At 42.0% G+C, this 16294-nt stretch overlaps 1 protein-coding gene across 1 annotated transcript; it reads right to left on the reverse strand.

Moving 5' to 3' along the window:
* Nucleotides 1-1406: 1406 nt before the first annotated feature.
* On the reverse strand, nucleotides 1407-2719 carry LOC134758799 (basic proline-rich protein-like). Its single transcript, XM_063708048.1, has one exon. The coding sequence runs from the start codon at nucleotides 2202-2204 to the stop codon at nucleotides 1407-1409; it is 798 nt and encodes a 265-aa protein (XP_063564118.1). The 5' UTR covers nucleotides 2205-2719.
* Between the last annotated feature and the right edge of the window lie 13575 nt (nucleotides 2720-16294).

Below are 16294 nucleotides of genomic sequence, written 5' to 3' on the forward strand. Positions count from 1 at the left end.
ATTTAACACTATTTTTAATGTGACTTAAATGTAAAGAATTCTAATCCTGGATTCTTTATGATTACAATACAGCAAAACTGCATTTTCCCTGGCTAATTCTGAAAGGGTAAACTATTCACCTATAAAGCCAACTTACGTGTTTTGTTGTAGAACTAGATTTATATATAACCCAAAGGTGTCAACAGCACTGAACGTCAACAACCTGTTACTTCGGCTTCTTATAAAGTCTCACTTAGAAGAAAGTTACTTAATTCTAGTTAAAATTTCAAGTTTTAAAAATTACTAGGGACAAACAAGTATTTATTTTTAAGCAGATACTATTCCTTAAGATATTAAGTATCTTGCCAGTTTTTCAAACCTAGCCCACATTTTATTGAATAATTAAATACAAACAAGTGATATGCAGTATAAAGTAAAAGAACAAAGTTTCTTTTATGACAATTAAGAAGTTAAACAACTTCATTTAGCCTGGCCACAATCACCATTATATCCAACTGGACGTTGTTTTGAATTTGGTTTGTATTTTTTGGATGCCTTAAGGATTCATTATTATTGAGCTACTGTGATACAAATGAGGTTTTCAGTATTTGAGCTATAAAAGACAACCCCTTTTCATTAGAGGCCCCTTAACATTTTAAAACGAAAATAACAAAGCTTATTCTGTTTCTAAATAGTCTTCCTCTTAATATTTAAATTACTTAGCTGGTATCCTGTGAATACAAGGCAACATCTTTTCAATGAAGGAAACAATTTCAGTACAATTTTGTGTTTTTGTTTGGAATATAGACCTTTTCTTAGTTTATTATATATAAACACATTTTCAAATACAAAATACTGTCTGAAATTAGTTACTGCAATTTGACATTCAAAGCATAGAATTTTCTTTGCAAATAAAGGTCATAAGAAATGAATAATTTTAATAGAGTGGAGTTCAAAAATTTCAGAAGGATGTAAATAAGCAACAATTTCTTTAACATTTGCTATATATACAAAGGACTTTGGTTCTATTCTTTGCCATATGCATCTTACAAACGAGTCACCATTGTCCCTTTTTAGCAGACACAATTGCGCTTCACTCCTACTGCAAACTTTTCTAGATCATGAGCAGTGCATTGGACACTAATTTATTTTAGCTGCGCAAACTCTGGTAGTTAATGACCCTTTCTCTTTCTCCAAAATTCCAAAGACTTCTTTTCAAAAGTAGAGGAAAAGAGAAAAAAAAACCATTAAGCTACAATTTCCTGCTGAATCTGGTCTAAAGACACTATGTAAATGGCTTATGCTAAAGAGGAAAATACCCTTTCTCCCCCGACGAGAAGTGTAGATTCATCCAACCCCACACCGCTTGTCTTTGCTGCTAGAGGCACAGCACGGGCATAACTTGTGGTTGTGTTTTTGCTAGTTTCTTACCTCTGGGCCTTCTTTATAGCTTTGCCCCCCACCCCACTGGCGGTGGCGCTCCCGCGGCTGCACCCTCGGCCGCCTGTTGGCTGCGGCGCCTCCGCGGCCCGCGCGCATCCCCCGCGCTGCGTCCAGCACACGCGCGCTCCCGCCGCGTCCCGCCCGGACCGCTCCGCCGGCGGCGGCGACTGGGCTGCAGGTAGCGAGCCAGCCGGCCTCGGTCCGGTAACCCATGGCAACCGCCCTGGTAACCCATGGCAACTGCGCGGCGCAAAGGAAAAAAAGAACCCTGGTGGAGGGGGGGCGGCGGGCGGTGAACGGGAACAACGACCGCAAAGAGACAGCGATTTACCGCGCGGGCCTGCGGCTCCCGGCCGCACCTGCTGCAGACGGCCCGCGAGGCCCCTTCCCGCGCTACCGTGACGACTCTGGCTGCTGGGGAAAAGAGCAATAAGCAGAAAGCGCTCGTGCAGAGGGGCTCCGGGCGGTGCACTTGGTATGGGAGGCTGCCTTAAACGCCGATGACCCTCCGGGCCTCCGCGTGTCCCGGCTTCCAGGGCCCCGCCAGGCTGGAGAGCGCGCGTGGAGAGGGCCTTGCCGCCTGGGGGTTGGTTGAGGGTCGGCCGCGCCGGGGCCGGGGCTGGACTCCAGGCTTTGTTCTGCAGACGCTCGCGCCCGGCCGGAGGAGGGGCTACACCGTGCTGCCCCGGCCGGCCCCCGAGGGTCCCCGCGAGCGGACGCGGTGGGGTCGGGCAAACTCTACGTTCCCTAAATTTTGTCATCTGCACACGCATCGCACACATTAGTTAACCCCTTTCCCTCCTAGGCCCCCGAGAACCTAACCTGCCCGGCGGGCGCGCGGCTGCGTTAACCTGCCCCCTTCCGTCTGGAGAGGGAGGGGACGGTCGCGCCTGGTGGTAGGACTGGGCTACTGGGGAAGAAGTGCGTGTCTCCAGGTCCAGAAACGGGCCTGGATCAGGGTGCTCTGTGTGTGTGTGTGTGTGTGTGTTCAGGGTGCTCTGTGTGTGTGTGTGAGTGTGTGTGTGTGTGTGTGTGTGTAGGGGGGTGATACAAGTTTTCCACCCGCTTTAGGCTGAGGCCCCGTAAGCGGGACTGTGTTCTAGTCCCCGGAAAAAGCGCGCGGCCTGTGACACATCAGGTGCCAGGCCGCCAGAGGACAGAAGGGGGCGCTGCCGGGCCAGTGCGGAGGCGGCAGCCGCCCACTGCAGAACGCGTCCTCGGTTGGGTCTGGCGAGCTGCCCTCGTAGTAGAGTGGTGTTAGGGCTCCCAAGTAGAAAGAACCTGTTCCCTACGTAGGTGTCGGTTGTACTTAAGAGCATCATTTGGTTGCTCGTGTATTCGCAGAACCCCTAGCCTGCAATAAGATGATTCAGGAAACACAACCAGAACCGGTCCCATTCGGTACCCAGCAGCTACGTGCATACAAGTCCACAGAGACATGTAATGGGGTGGAGGGACAACGCTAGGAATCTGGAGGTCACACATCCAGGTCGAGTTTTAACTAGCTGTGATTCCAGGCACATTGTGATGTTATAAAAAGGAAAAGATTTGGCCTGGATGATTATGAGGTCTTCAATCAGACCACTCTCTGTAGTTGTGTTACAGTGACAAATACAAATAGCAAAGCCATCTGGAATACCTTTTTTTTTTTTAAGGCAAAGGCCTATGCAAATATAATATGCACACGCTTCTGAAAGATGATTAGGTCAGCACGGTTTAAGATACCCCATATTTTTACTGGTAGACAAGAGAAGCCGGCTATGTAGAGAATCCTATTTTAATCCTTTCATAAAGACAAGAATCTTAGATCTTAGGGAAACTTGGCTTATTTTCACAAATATGCACGTTCTGGGTTCCACTGCTTATAGAGGACCCGGTACTGGGGAGCATGTGCTCTAAAACCTGTGTTTTAGAGGTAAAACACAGGTGCTGACCTGCCCTGGGATCCGTGCAGTACAATCCCAGCTCTCTGCATAGCGGTGTACTGGGAGCCCTGTGCTTTCGTTTAAACTTTTTTTAAACAAAAGCAATTACAGAAAAGTGCAAATTTAACGTGTGACATTTAACATTTTGCCGTGGCAGGCAGCCTCCACTTAAATGGGGCCTTTCTGCGGAACAACAGGAGCCAAAAGGCCTTGTGTCATGGAGTAATGTAAGACACAATCTGGGCTGCAAACGCACAATGAATCGGGAAGGATTTATGTAATTAATTGACCAGTCTTAACCTGTTATCGTGATGTAAGGAATTTGGAACTCATTAATTTGGGCTCTGACAGATTTCATATTAGAGCTGGCAAATATGGATTGAGCCTCTTATTCTTGTAGCAGCTGGAATTTCCATGACAGTGAGGCTTAGTGAAGAAGACCTATTGCTGGAGTCAAACTGCCTCTTGCTAATCAGTAGCCCTGCTCTGTATTAAAGGGATAATGAAAGAAAAAAAAAAAAAGGAAAAAGCATATTACCTAGTTGGGGGAGTGGAAGGGGCTTGTGTTCATTCTCCTAGTACGTGGGTTGAGCTCAAGCATTTGTAGCTGAACCAAACATTAATTGCAATCGTAGAGTTAGGTTATTTCTCAACACCTTGAGAGAAGAGAAGGTAGAATGGTGTCAGGGTCAGGTTTGATATTATCCAAATTAAAGAGGGATTAAAAGACAGAGCCTCTGAATTTCATCTGTGTGCACACAGAGACTGTATGAAGAAAGAGGTAGAAGTCTTACGAGGGGCAAATGGGAGTTTTTTTCGTAATGTCATATTCATAAATGAGCGGTTCAGAGCCCTGAAGGAGAGACTGCCTTTCTCAGGAGCCACTTCCTGACTCCTGGTGGGAGCTCCCTAGTGGACCCCATGAAACCCAGAATTCACATAACGAGCGTTTAGTTGATAATTTAATCTGTGTCCTCTTCAAATTTTATGATGTTTACTGAATCACCCATTTGGAAATGTCCAGTTTCTTCTTTGAGATTGTAAATAAACTCAGTAAAAGTTTAACTTTCATTTTTTTTCCACCCTTGACAATCAGAAAATTGCTAGGTTCAGAAAAGGACCCAGAGATTAAACAAAATGGTTTTTTTTCTTCCTTCACAATAGTTTTCCCTTATTGCTGTACTATGTGATAAGGTTAATATAACAGCTGCCATACAGATCATTAATACAGGGAGATAAGCAAAGTTGCATGCTGGAAACATTTGCAGGGTATCATTTGCCTTCTTCTGCTGATAAAGAAGCCTTAGGTAACAAATACAGATCACAGGCACTGAATATTTAACTTTTTAGACAGAAATCCCAATTGATCTTTCCTAATATGTTATAATTCATAAATACTCTTTAAAGTTGGGTACTGACTGCTCTCAAAATATGATTTTTTAAAAAAAATTTGTATGTTACCTACCTTTTCAAGTTTACAGTCAAACGTAATTTACTTTTTAATATGACAAATAGTTATAACTCTTGCAAAAACAAAGATTTCCATGCCCCCCTCTTCATTCTTATTTTTCTTTTTTGAAAATTGTCTTAAATTCAACCAAATTCCAAAGTAAAGAATTTTCCTTTTAGTTAGTGATAATGGGATTTGACCTATCAATGAAGTGCTCAGTATAAGGATTTGTTTTTGATTATCTTGTTAACAAGTGATTTCTTTAGTTTTGGCTCTATTTAAATGAATGCATAAAGATAAATGCTAGAAATTTGCATCAATATATTAATGTTATCCTTCACACTGAGAGCAAAAAGGGAGCTAGTATTTGTTATTGGTAGTATTATTTCAGTGAGAAGGCAATGAGGATAAACAATTGATACGAGCAAGACTTGGATAACTAGTATAAACCATGACAAGGGCGATTAATAGTGTATATAAACACACTTCAAGTTTGTATACATGATCTCAGCTCTCACCTAGTGATTTCTTTGTATTTTTTTAAAGGGTGATTTTTAAGTTGGCAGTTACAAGGCTATCAACTCATGTGCTGTGTGTACTGTTTATATATTAGAGGTATGGAATAGACATACTGAAGTGTGATTTACCGGAGAGAGTGTTGATTTGGAAGGATGTCTGGTGAATCAGGTTCTGGCTCTGTGGCTGGCACGTACCCAAAGGCAGTTCCCAACCTCTCTGGACCTCAATTTCCTCATCAGTACAATAAAAAGACTGGATACAGAACGTCCTAAAGGTGTTCCCTACAGCGCTAGTTCTGAGGAATGCTAATAAGTTTACTAAATGCTAATAAGTTAAAAAAAAAAAAAAACAGGATGGAGGTTTCCATGGCCAGTTACATTTTGGACACGTTGGGCTAAATAAAGTTTAATATTAATTTTTCTGCAGGACTTCTCAGTGACTTTCATATGGTAATATTCACTGTGAGGTCAGCACGGTGGCTCACACCTGTAATCCTAGCACTCTGGGAGGCCAAGGCAGGTGGATTGCTGGAGGCTAGGAGTTTGAGACCAGCCTGGGCAAGGTGGCAAAAACCCATCTCTACAAAAAAAAAATACAAAAATTAGCCGGGTGTGGTGGCACATGCCTAAGTTCCCAGCTACTTGGAGGGCTGAGGTGGGAGGATCGCCCAAGCCTGGGAGGTCAAGGCTGCAGTGATCATGGCACTGCACTCCAGTCTGGGCAACACAGCAAGACCCTCAAGAAAAAAAATTCACTGTGAATCTCTAAGAGTGTGTGTGTGTGTGTGTGTGTGTGTGTGTATGCATCTCTGTGTAGGGGTACTGTGCACAGTTTTCCTAAACTGATTCAAAAAAGAAAGGGTGAACAGTGATCCCTTGAATCTATAGTACTTTGGAGTCCTTCTGAAAATGATTAACGGGCACTTGCATTCACACTAGGTGTTCTTGAGGCCAGGGTGCAAGGAACATGGGATATCATTAAATGAGAATGATTCCCCTTCAGAGAACAGGTTCTACAGAGAAGGAGGGAGTATGGTACTAAGTTTGTTTGTTTATTTATTTATTTTTGAGACAGGGTCTTGCTCTGTTGCCCAGGCTGGAGGGCAGTGGCACAATCATGGTTCACTGCAGCCTCAACCTCCCAGTCTCAAGCCATCCTCCCACCTCAGCCTCCCGAGTGGCTGGGACTGCAGGTGTACACCACCACACCTGGCTAATTTTTTTTTATATTTTTGGCAGAGACAGGGTTTTGCCGTGTTGCCAAGGCTGGTCTCAAACTCCTGAGCTCAGGCAATCGTGCTGGGATTACAGGCGTGAGCCACCTTGCCTGGTCTCTCAAACTTTAAAAGCCTCTGTTTCTTTCACTCTCTCTTCTCACCCTACCAGATGCTCCTTGACTTATGATAGGGCTATGTTCCAATACATCTATGGTAAGTTGAAAATATTGTAAATCAAAAATGCATTCAATATATCTGACCTAGTGAACATCCTAGCTTAGCTTACCTTAAACGTATTCAGAACATTTACTTTAGCCTACAGTTGGGCAAGAACATCTAACACAAAGTCTATTTTATAATCTAGTGTTGAATACCTCATGTAATTTATTGAATACGATACTGAAAGTGAGAAACAGCATGGTTGTATGTGAACTTGACGTACTATTTCTACTGCATGTATATTGCTATCATGTCATTGTAAGTCAAAAAGTCATGAGTCAAACCACCCTAAGTTGGGGACCATATACAGTCATGCATTGCTTAACAATGGGGACATGTTCTGAGAAATGTGTCGTTAAGCAATTTTGTTGTGTGAACATCACAGAATTTACTTACACAAACCTAGATGGCATAGCCTACTAAACACTCTGGCTATAGCCTAGTGCTCTTAGGCTACAAACCTGTATAGCATGTTACTGTACTGAACGCTGCAGGCAGTTGTAACACAATGGTGAATATATGTGGTCTAAACATAGAAAAGGTACATTTAAAATACTGTATAAAAGATAAAAAATGGTACACCTGTAGAGGGCAGCTCCATGATACTCATGGGACAACAGTCGCACATGCAGTCTGTTGTTGACTGAGATGTTACTATGCAGCACATAACAACATATCTCTCTCTATCCCATTCCTCTTCAGCTTCTTTCAAACTCCTGACTTTAGCCTCTTTCTGATTTTCCAGACCCAGCTCACACTGGCTCTTGTCTTTCTCCCCCTTTTCTTTAACCCTCCAGATCTGTTCCTCACTGTTCTCCCAGTAGCTCTCAGAGTAAATCTGACACGGCAGTCCCTGGCCCTCTCAGCTCCTCCTCACTCGAATTCCAACTTTTGCAGCCATAGCTTAGGAACTAGTCTGACAAAGATGGGATTCTCCTGAGGAGTCTGGGGTGGGGGGCATTGGGGCAGAGGGGGTGGAGGTAGGGGGAGGGAGAGGTAGGGGAGTGGAGGAGGGGAGGGAGAGTGGAGGGTGGGAGCAGGTGGGCACACCGGCTGTCACAGTGGTGATCAGAGACAAGCCTGCAGTCTAACCCTGTAAAAGGTTTTCCTGAAACTCCTGATTTTGTTTAGTAGTAATGAACACCAGCTTGCATCCAATTTTTGTTTTCCTCTTTGTTGGTCTACCTACCAAGTTTATCCCCTGACCTTCAGGGGACCTCACCCCAAAGCCACTGTGTGAAAACCAACCTTATTTCTAAGAATATTTCTAAGGTCTATGACCTTCTTTGGTAATCCATGACGAGGATTAACCACTCTTTTTAGAAAACCATTTTGTCCACATGCCTCACGCTCCCATTAAGTCCAGTCTATGGGCAGATCACAGGCCTCAGGACAAATGTGTAAGGAGGCCTCGTGCAAGGCCACCAGGGAGGGAGGACGCAGTGGTGCCCTCTAAGCACTCTGACATTCAAAATTCCTGAAATGCTGTGTAGAACTGTGCCGCATTTGGAGAGGGGAAGATAAAATGTGTCTGTGGGTTGGAGTCAGCCTGCAGGGTTTATAACACAACTGTATTTTATATTTTTTTGAAAAATATTAAGTTTTCCTGAACCTTTTATTTTCTAGTTGGATTAGCATTTCATCCTAAGTTTTGCTTTAATTTATGGTTCTTTTCTGAATCAAAGGTTTGTACATAGCTATGTTAAATAATGACCTCCAAACTCAAATGTGAAATTGGTGTAAAGGTTTTGACAGTGAGTTGTATTGTCAGCAGTTTAATTAAAGTTGTCTTAGTGGAGTCTACTTGTTTCTGTAGTTGGTGGTTCAGCCTGACCTCAAAACAACAAAAAATGTAAACATAGTAAACATTTCTTGAGCTCTAACATTGTGCTGACCTATAAGAGAGCCAGAAATAAGTAAAGGTTTGGTGAAGCCAGGTAAGATTATTACTGCCTGTTAGAGTAGAGGAGACAGTTTGAAATAAAATGGAAATAAATAAGGAGCTAGAGTCACCTGGACAACACTGTAGCTGTAACAAAGACACCCCAGATGGCAATGGCTCCAATGAGGGACAAATCAATTTCTCTTTCAGGTAACTCTCCAAAGCAGGTAAGCAAGCCCTGCTCCAGGGGGCCGCCCAGGGACCTGGACTGGAGGAGTGGCTCTGCCATCCTCAACATGTGCTTTCCCTGATTGCTCCAGTCAGCCCTCTTTCTAACCAGGATAGGAAAGGAGAGAACATAACTGGGGAAAGCACCTTTTAATTTTTTTTTTTTTAGACAAGGTCTCACTCTGTCACCTAGGAGTGGAGTGGTGCAATATTGGCTCATTGCAGCCTCGACCTCCTGGGCTCAAGCAATCCTCCCATCTTAGCCTCCCAAGTACCTGGGACTACAGGTGCACGCCACCATGCCTAGCTAATTTTGTCTGTTGTAGAGATGGGGGTCTTGCTATGTTTCCCAGGGTGGTCTCAAACTCCTGGGCTCAAGCATTCTTACTCCCATCTTAGCCTCTCAAAGCACTGGGATTACAGGTGTGAGCAATCATGCCTGGCATAATTTATTTTTCTTTTTTCTTTTTTTTTTTTTTCTGAGACAGAGTCTCGCTCTGTTGCCCAGGCTGGAGTGCAGTGGCGCACCTTGGCTCACTGCAACCTCTGCCTCCCGGGTTCACGCTATTCTCCTGCCTCAGCCTCCCGAATAGCTGGGACTACAGGCACCTGCCACCACGCCTGGCTAACTTTTTGTATTTTCAGTAGAGGCGAGGTTTCACCGTGTTAGCCAGGATGATCTCGATCTCCTGACCTTGTGATCAGCCCACCTCAGCCTCCCAAAGTGCTGGGATTATAGGCGTGAGCCACCGTGCCCGGCAGCATAATTTATTTTTCAATAGAAATTTTCAAACATACACAAATGTAGGGATAATGCAGTATAAGATATTCCCATGCGCCTATCACTGAGCTTAAACAGTTACCTTTGTATGGTCAAACTTGTATCATTTATATCCCCCAAATATGTCCCCCACCGCTTCGCTGCATTATTTAAAAGCAAATCTTAGACATCTTTAAGAAGATGATCTGGAAGTTGTACACATCACCACATCACTTGGTGAGAACTCAGTTACATGATCGCACCAGACACAAGCAAGGCTGGGACATGTCTCTAGCTGGGCAGCCGTGTACCCAGGAAGAAGGAGAGAATGCCACACTTGGGATTACAGGATTTGAGGAGGTAGCCTTGAAAAAGGCCATACAGGCTGAAATCACGTGGCCCAGAGGAAGATCAAGGACATTTCTACACTGTAGTCAAATCCAACTGATGCCCAGTGCATACTGACACCTTGTGAGGGCTGCAGTGCAAGTCTTGAAAATCTTATGCACTCGCATTTTCAGCAAATTTAGCATTTGCCAGACAAAAACAGAATAGCAAGATGAAGTGGCTTAAAAAGGCACTACCGCTCTTGCTCTTTTTCTCACCTGTGTAAACTTAGCTGAGTTAATGATTTTAGAGGGGAGAAAGTCAATATATGTGTAAATTATGAAGATGGTTTATGTGCTTCTGCTGTTGGAAACGTCTTTTAAGGTGCTATAAGGTATATGTGTATTTTAGACTTTATGTATTTTCCTGTAATAAGAGAACAAGACACCACAGAACTTAAAATATGCAAAAGAAGAAATAGTTTACACTAGTGTAATGAATCAATTCATGTTAAAAACATTTATTGAGCATGTACTATATTTAGAAGATTGAGCTGAGTGCTCCAGCAGATAGATGATAACAAACCTTCAGCCCCTGTTCTTGGAAGCTCTCAATCTGAGGGCAGACAAACATGAAAACATCTAACTATGATGCAAGACAGAATGAATAAGGTGCCATAGTTGGGTGTAGTGGACATTCATTATCTTACCCGCCCAATATCCATTCTCTTCCTGCAAGACCCTTGATATTTCTCAGGGACCACCCCTCTCCACTCTCAGTCCCTGTGGTTTGAGTGGAGCTGAGTCAACCTTCATCCCCACAGAGGGGTGTAACCCGAGTCTAGTCAATCAGAGCAATTGTATTTTCCTGGCCCAAGTGATGAGTGGTTCATAAGTGGTCACACGCCCAGTCAAAACCAATGACCTTTGTGCTACTGTTGAGAAAAGAAACTCTTTCCTCCTCTGGGATGGCTGGATAGGATGAAAGCCTGGAACTCTGGGAAGCTCATTATTGCCACTGCCTGAAAATGGAGCCCACACCAAAGGTAATTGAGCTGAGAGATGAAATGAGTGGGTCCTGATGACATCTTTTAAAACTGTCGGGTATTTCCCATGTCAAGCACTGCAGTAAGCATATCATTCACTGTTTTATTCATTCATTCGCTCACCTGCTGACTTTACCTGCGCAGTTGCATTTAATCCCTATACGGTAGTTCCCCAGCTGCTTTCTGAGGTCTCAGCTACTGGCCATCCACTGCGGTCCAAAAATCGGTGAGTACAGTACAATAAAATATTTTGAGAAAGAGACCACATTCACATAACTTTTATTACAGTATATCGTTATAACCACTCTATTTTATTATTATTGTTATTAATTTCTTAGTGTGCCTAATTTATAAGTTAAATGTTATTATAGGTATGCACATATAGGAAAAAACATAGTATACGTGGTTCAGACTATCTGAGGTTTCAGGCATCCACTGAGGGTCTTGGAATATACCCCACTGGATGAGGGGGGACTACTTTAACATTAATAGAAAGTGGGTACCATTATTCTCATTGTATAGATGAACCTACTGCTAATTAATGGAAAAGGTGGGATTGAACACAGAATCAGATCTGTTTCTAATACCGTATATGGTTTCTCAAGGAGAAAATAGCTCTTATAAAACCAATGTATTCTCTTAGCACCTAGAATACAAGAGTGCATTCACTTAGAAGGGGCCCCTTATATATTTCTCGACTGGGCGCATATTCATGGTGTAAAGAATGGTGGTGCTGTTACTTAGAGTGGGAAGCACAGGAAGAGGTGCAGGAGGAAGAGAAGGGGAGGATGAATTCAGGTGCAGCCAGGATGTGGGTACAGGAAGAGATGATATGTCCAGAGGTGAAAATGTGAGGTTGGAATAGGGCGAGAGGTAGAGAGGAACATTTAGAAATTTTCTGAGAGGAGAATTGATGAAGGACATCTTTCCACAAATGTTATCTCAGTGAGGCCTTCCTGGACCCCAAATTGCAATCTCCTTCTTCATTCCCTTTTCCTTACCTTCCCCATCTCTCCTCCCTGCTTTGTATTCTCATAGCATCAATCACCTGTATCTAAATAGATATCTGTTTGTTTTTATCTATGTCCTCTGCATCCCCATGACAATATAAGCTTTATTTGAGGAGGGAGACAGGCTGTTGTTCACGGTGGTATCCCACATGCCTAGACTAGTGCCTGGCACATAGGAGGTGCTCAAAGTATATTTGTTGAATTAATAAATGAAGGAGTGGAAGTGAGTGAGATTGCTCACTGATGGCAGAGATACAGAAGGGTAGACAGAAGACCTCAGAAGAGGAGACCCTGGAAGTGACTGAGACAATCTAAGAGGCAGAAGACAAATCAAAGAGTCATTCCCAAGAATAAGGAAAGCAGAGGGCTTCCAGAGCAGCACAGCCAGCAGGGTCAAACGTTGCTGAGGGGCAAAATATGGCCGAGGCCATTACATCTTTGGTAATGTTACACAGCATCATGGTGTGGAGGCTCTTGGGATTCAGAGTTAAGCATGAGGGTTTGAATTTCAGTCCTGCCATTTACTAATTTACTAGTTATGTAAATTTGAGTAACTCTCTAAACTTTGGAGGCTTGGTCTGTTTACCTGTAAAATGCGTATAATACTGACCCTACCTCAAAGCATAATTTTAAGGATGCACTGAATTATTATATGTGAAAGACATGTATATGTGTGAATTATTACCATTATCAGTGATTTGCAGTGGGTAGAATAAATATCGACAAATAAAGGAAGTCATGAAAAATTTTGATAAACTGTTATTGTTTGGGAATAATTGATTTCAAGACAAAACAAAATACATGATGATTCTTGCTGTCATTTTCAAACACTATGCATATATATTTGAAAATGAGCATTTGCATTTATGAATTTGAATTTGGGGCATTTTCTTTATCAGGACTGTTCCCGGCTTTTTTATACCCCTTCTTACTTAGGCTATTTATGCAAATGCACAATCCCAGACAGACAATAGGCAACATTTCAGTTCTCTGTCAATTAGGTTGGAGAGCTGCATGCAACCATTCCCTTCCTTCCTCCACCCCCCTCGCAAGCCAGTCTTATTTTTTACCCTTTGTATCAGAATGTTGCATATCCCAAGTCTTTCTAGAAAATCACTGATTTTATTTATGCATTAGCCTTTTATGTTGTAGGTTTTGAGTTAGATTTAGTCCTGGTGGCTGAAAGTTCAACATTTTCTGAATGTTTTCCCCAGAACCACAACCATATTTGGCAGCAAAGAAGCTGGAGGGATGAACAGACTTCCCTGTTGCTTGGTTGTAGATAGGGAGATGCTGGCAGAAATTTGCAAGCATTTGCATATATACAATTGTCTGTGATGTTTGCTTCCACTCGTGCTCTCTTTCTCTGCCCTCTGTTCTCTTTGTGCAGTGAATTACTAATACAAATACAGATAATGAAATTTCTGATCCCAGACTGCAAAGCAAACGCACATTTTGGAAGGTATCTGGGGAAAATGGATAGGTTCTTTTGATCTTGTTGCTTTAGCCAGACAAGGAAATAAGGAGAAAGTAATTACAGGGACTTGTCTTTGAAGGTAGAATGAGTGGCACTGACAGGGTTTCTTTTCACAGAATCTTGTAGAAATGCTATTTTCTTGTTAATACCAATAGGTATTATTCCTGGAAATAGAGTTTATGTATTAAAATGTGTGTTCAGCAGATGGGACACTGTCCACAGGAAGCAGAACAAGTTCTGTCCTTGTGGCTACAGGACAGAGTGGATCTAGGGGTGGGTGAAATTTGTCCCCAGGCTTGAGGCATTCCCCAGGGCAGCCATGACAGTGCAAACTCTAGAGGTGGAGTGAAAGTGCATTTGTTCCTGAAAGCATCCTGTGGTAAATCACCGCTCTTGCATATTCACAAGTCGTCAGTTTCATAAGCAGAAGCGTGACTCTGTTGGGCACCTGGAGGTGGTAACTCAGTGGCTCTGATTAGGTGGCAGTGATATCAGGAATGCTCAGCTTGCCTGACTTCAGAATATGTTCCTATTAGCTATCAGAAAGCTCCCTGGAGAAAAGAGCTGAAATGCAACTTTAATTGGCAACTTTTTAGGGTAACAAAGAACATTTTCTTATACCTATCCCTGTGGTGGACCTAAAGTTAATACATTGGTAAGTGAGCAATTCGAATTAAGTCCATGCTTTCTTAAACAAACAAGTAAACAAAGAAGTTTTAATTGTCAGTGTACTATGTACTTTATGGCACAACACGATCACCTTTGGTTTAAGAAATGCATATCGGCTGGGCGCACTAGTGCATGCCTGTAGTCTCAGCTCCCTGGGAGGCTGAGGTAGGAGGATCGCTTGAGTCCGGGAATTCAAATTCAGCCTAGATAATATAACAAGACCTTGTCTAAAAAAAAGCATGCCAATTCTTTTCTTCTTTTAAAATAATTTTGATTTTACCTATTGTTGACCTTTCATCATATATCATGTGGTAAACACCAATTCTGTTTGTCTGAATAGATTTCTAAACAACTTAAGCTTGTGCTGACAGCTTGTATAAAAAGAACAAATATTTGTTTTTTATTTCATGCAAATATCGCATGCTGTCAAACAAGACGGGCTTAAAGAGGCTAGGATTTTGTCTTTCATAGCTCACTAAGGGACAGCTAACCTATAGCAGAAATAATTTTAAATGTAGAAGTGCAGTGTGGAAAATACAGACCTCCCCCTGGTTGAAAAGACATTAGTAGAAAAAAAAATTTAGCTGAAAAAGGTTATGAAATGCTTATCTTGTTAGACAGCTTAAAATATGTTGGGAATAGAATAAAAAAGAGAGAAATGGTTTATAAGAAAAAAGACTGTTCTAACAGCTATTACTTTATTGGAAATTAGTTTAGTGACATTAAAACTCTTTAAATAAACATACATGAAATGATATAACTTTGTGTTGAAACAAGGTTAAGTAAAAAACTGAAATAGCATTATTGTGGATAAAGTAGAGATCAAACCCTTGAAATTACGGATATTAAGGAACTCATTGGGCAATCACTGGGTTCTTTGCTTTCTTTTCATTCTTTCTTGGCATATCCTTTATGGCCCATAATGAGGTAGGTAGAGATACATTGTTATAGCTGCAGTTTAGTGGCAGAAAGTGAATGAAAGAAAATTTCTCTTAAAAATGAAAACAATATTCATCCTAATGATGCTGTTGGACTGTCCACTATGGAGATTTAAACTAGCATATGAAATTCATTTACAGATATAATGGATACCAATCTAAATATGAAATATTCATATGTATGATATTGCTTCTGTTTGGATTCCTGCTGTCTGCCATTCTAGGTGGGATTGTGGATGGATTTTCCCCTCTCACTCATTTCCTGTTCCACAATGCCTACTGTGCAATATTACTGGGCTATGTCAGCCACCTAGCTACCTTCCTGGTGTGACCGCTGTTCCTACTTTCCTTTATACAGTGAAGAATTAACTGTTCAGGTACTGTCATCTGCCTTATCCAACACACTTTATAACACAGGGGGAGAATTTTAATAAGACCTCCAAGGGGCCTGTTGCCATTTTTAGAGAGAAGGTTTCCTACAAAGGAAGTGCATGGAAACTCCCAAGAGAAAGCTAAAACCCCCTGCTGAGAGGAACCCGTGTCATCCCATTTTATTGTCTACCTGTCACCACAGCCCTTGCATGATTCTGACAGGCTGCTCTTTTCTCTTGTAGTCAGTGCTGCTTAATGTCATTTTCTTGGTTGAACATCTTTATTTCTGACTTGTTACAAACCATTAACTAGTTTCCAGGTTTCAATGTCCTGGCTACTTTTGACTAGTAAGTCATTTGGCATAACAAGGTTTCCCTTTATCTTCTTGCTAAAGAAAATCTCTACAAGAAATGATCAGTGTTCCAATTTTTATGAATCCTAGCAGATAGGAAGTGCCTGTCATCGGATGCGAGGTATCTTTTCTGAAAGCATATTCTAGTTCATATAATAGAACTTGACAGACACACTGGGTAACCATTACACTTTCTGTAGAAGGCTTGAAACAATTTAGGTGAAAAGAAGAGAATTTTACAAATATACTTGCCTGGGATGGTTTGAAATAAACATAACAGCATTGTTTATAATTAGATTTCTTACATGAAATGTTTTCACACATAAAATTTTTAAAATATATTTGGAAAAGCATTCAGTAGTTTAACAGTTGTCAGTCTCTATAAATATACTTTTCAAGTGCTAGTTATTTGTAGTATTGCTAAAATGAAGACTGGCTGCTTTGGACAATGATTTTAAAATAATATATATAGATGTGTGGCTT

This window comes from Gorilla gorilla, chromosome 6 (assembly GCF_029281585.2).
Source record: "Gorilla gorilla gorilla isolate KB3781 chromosome 6, NHGRI_mGorGor1-v2.1_pri, whole genome shotgun sequence".
In the NCBI taxonomy this organism is placed as follows: Eukaryota; Metazoa; Chordata; class Mammalia; order Primates; family Hominidae; genus Gorilla; species Gorilla gorilla.

Coding starts and splice junctions, on each gene's coding strand:
- LOC134758799 (XM_063708048.1), bottom strand. CDS start 2,204: ATGTGTGCGATGCGTGTGCAGATGACAAAATTTAGGGAACGTAGAGTT.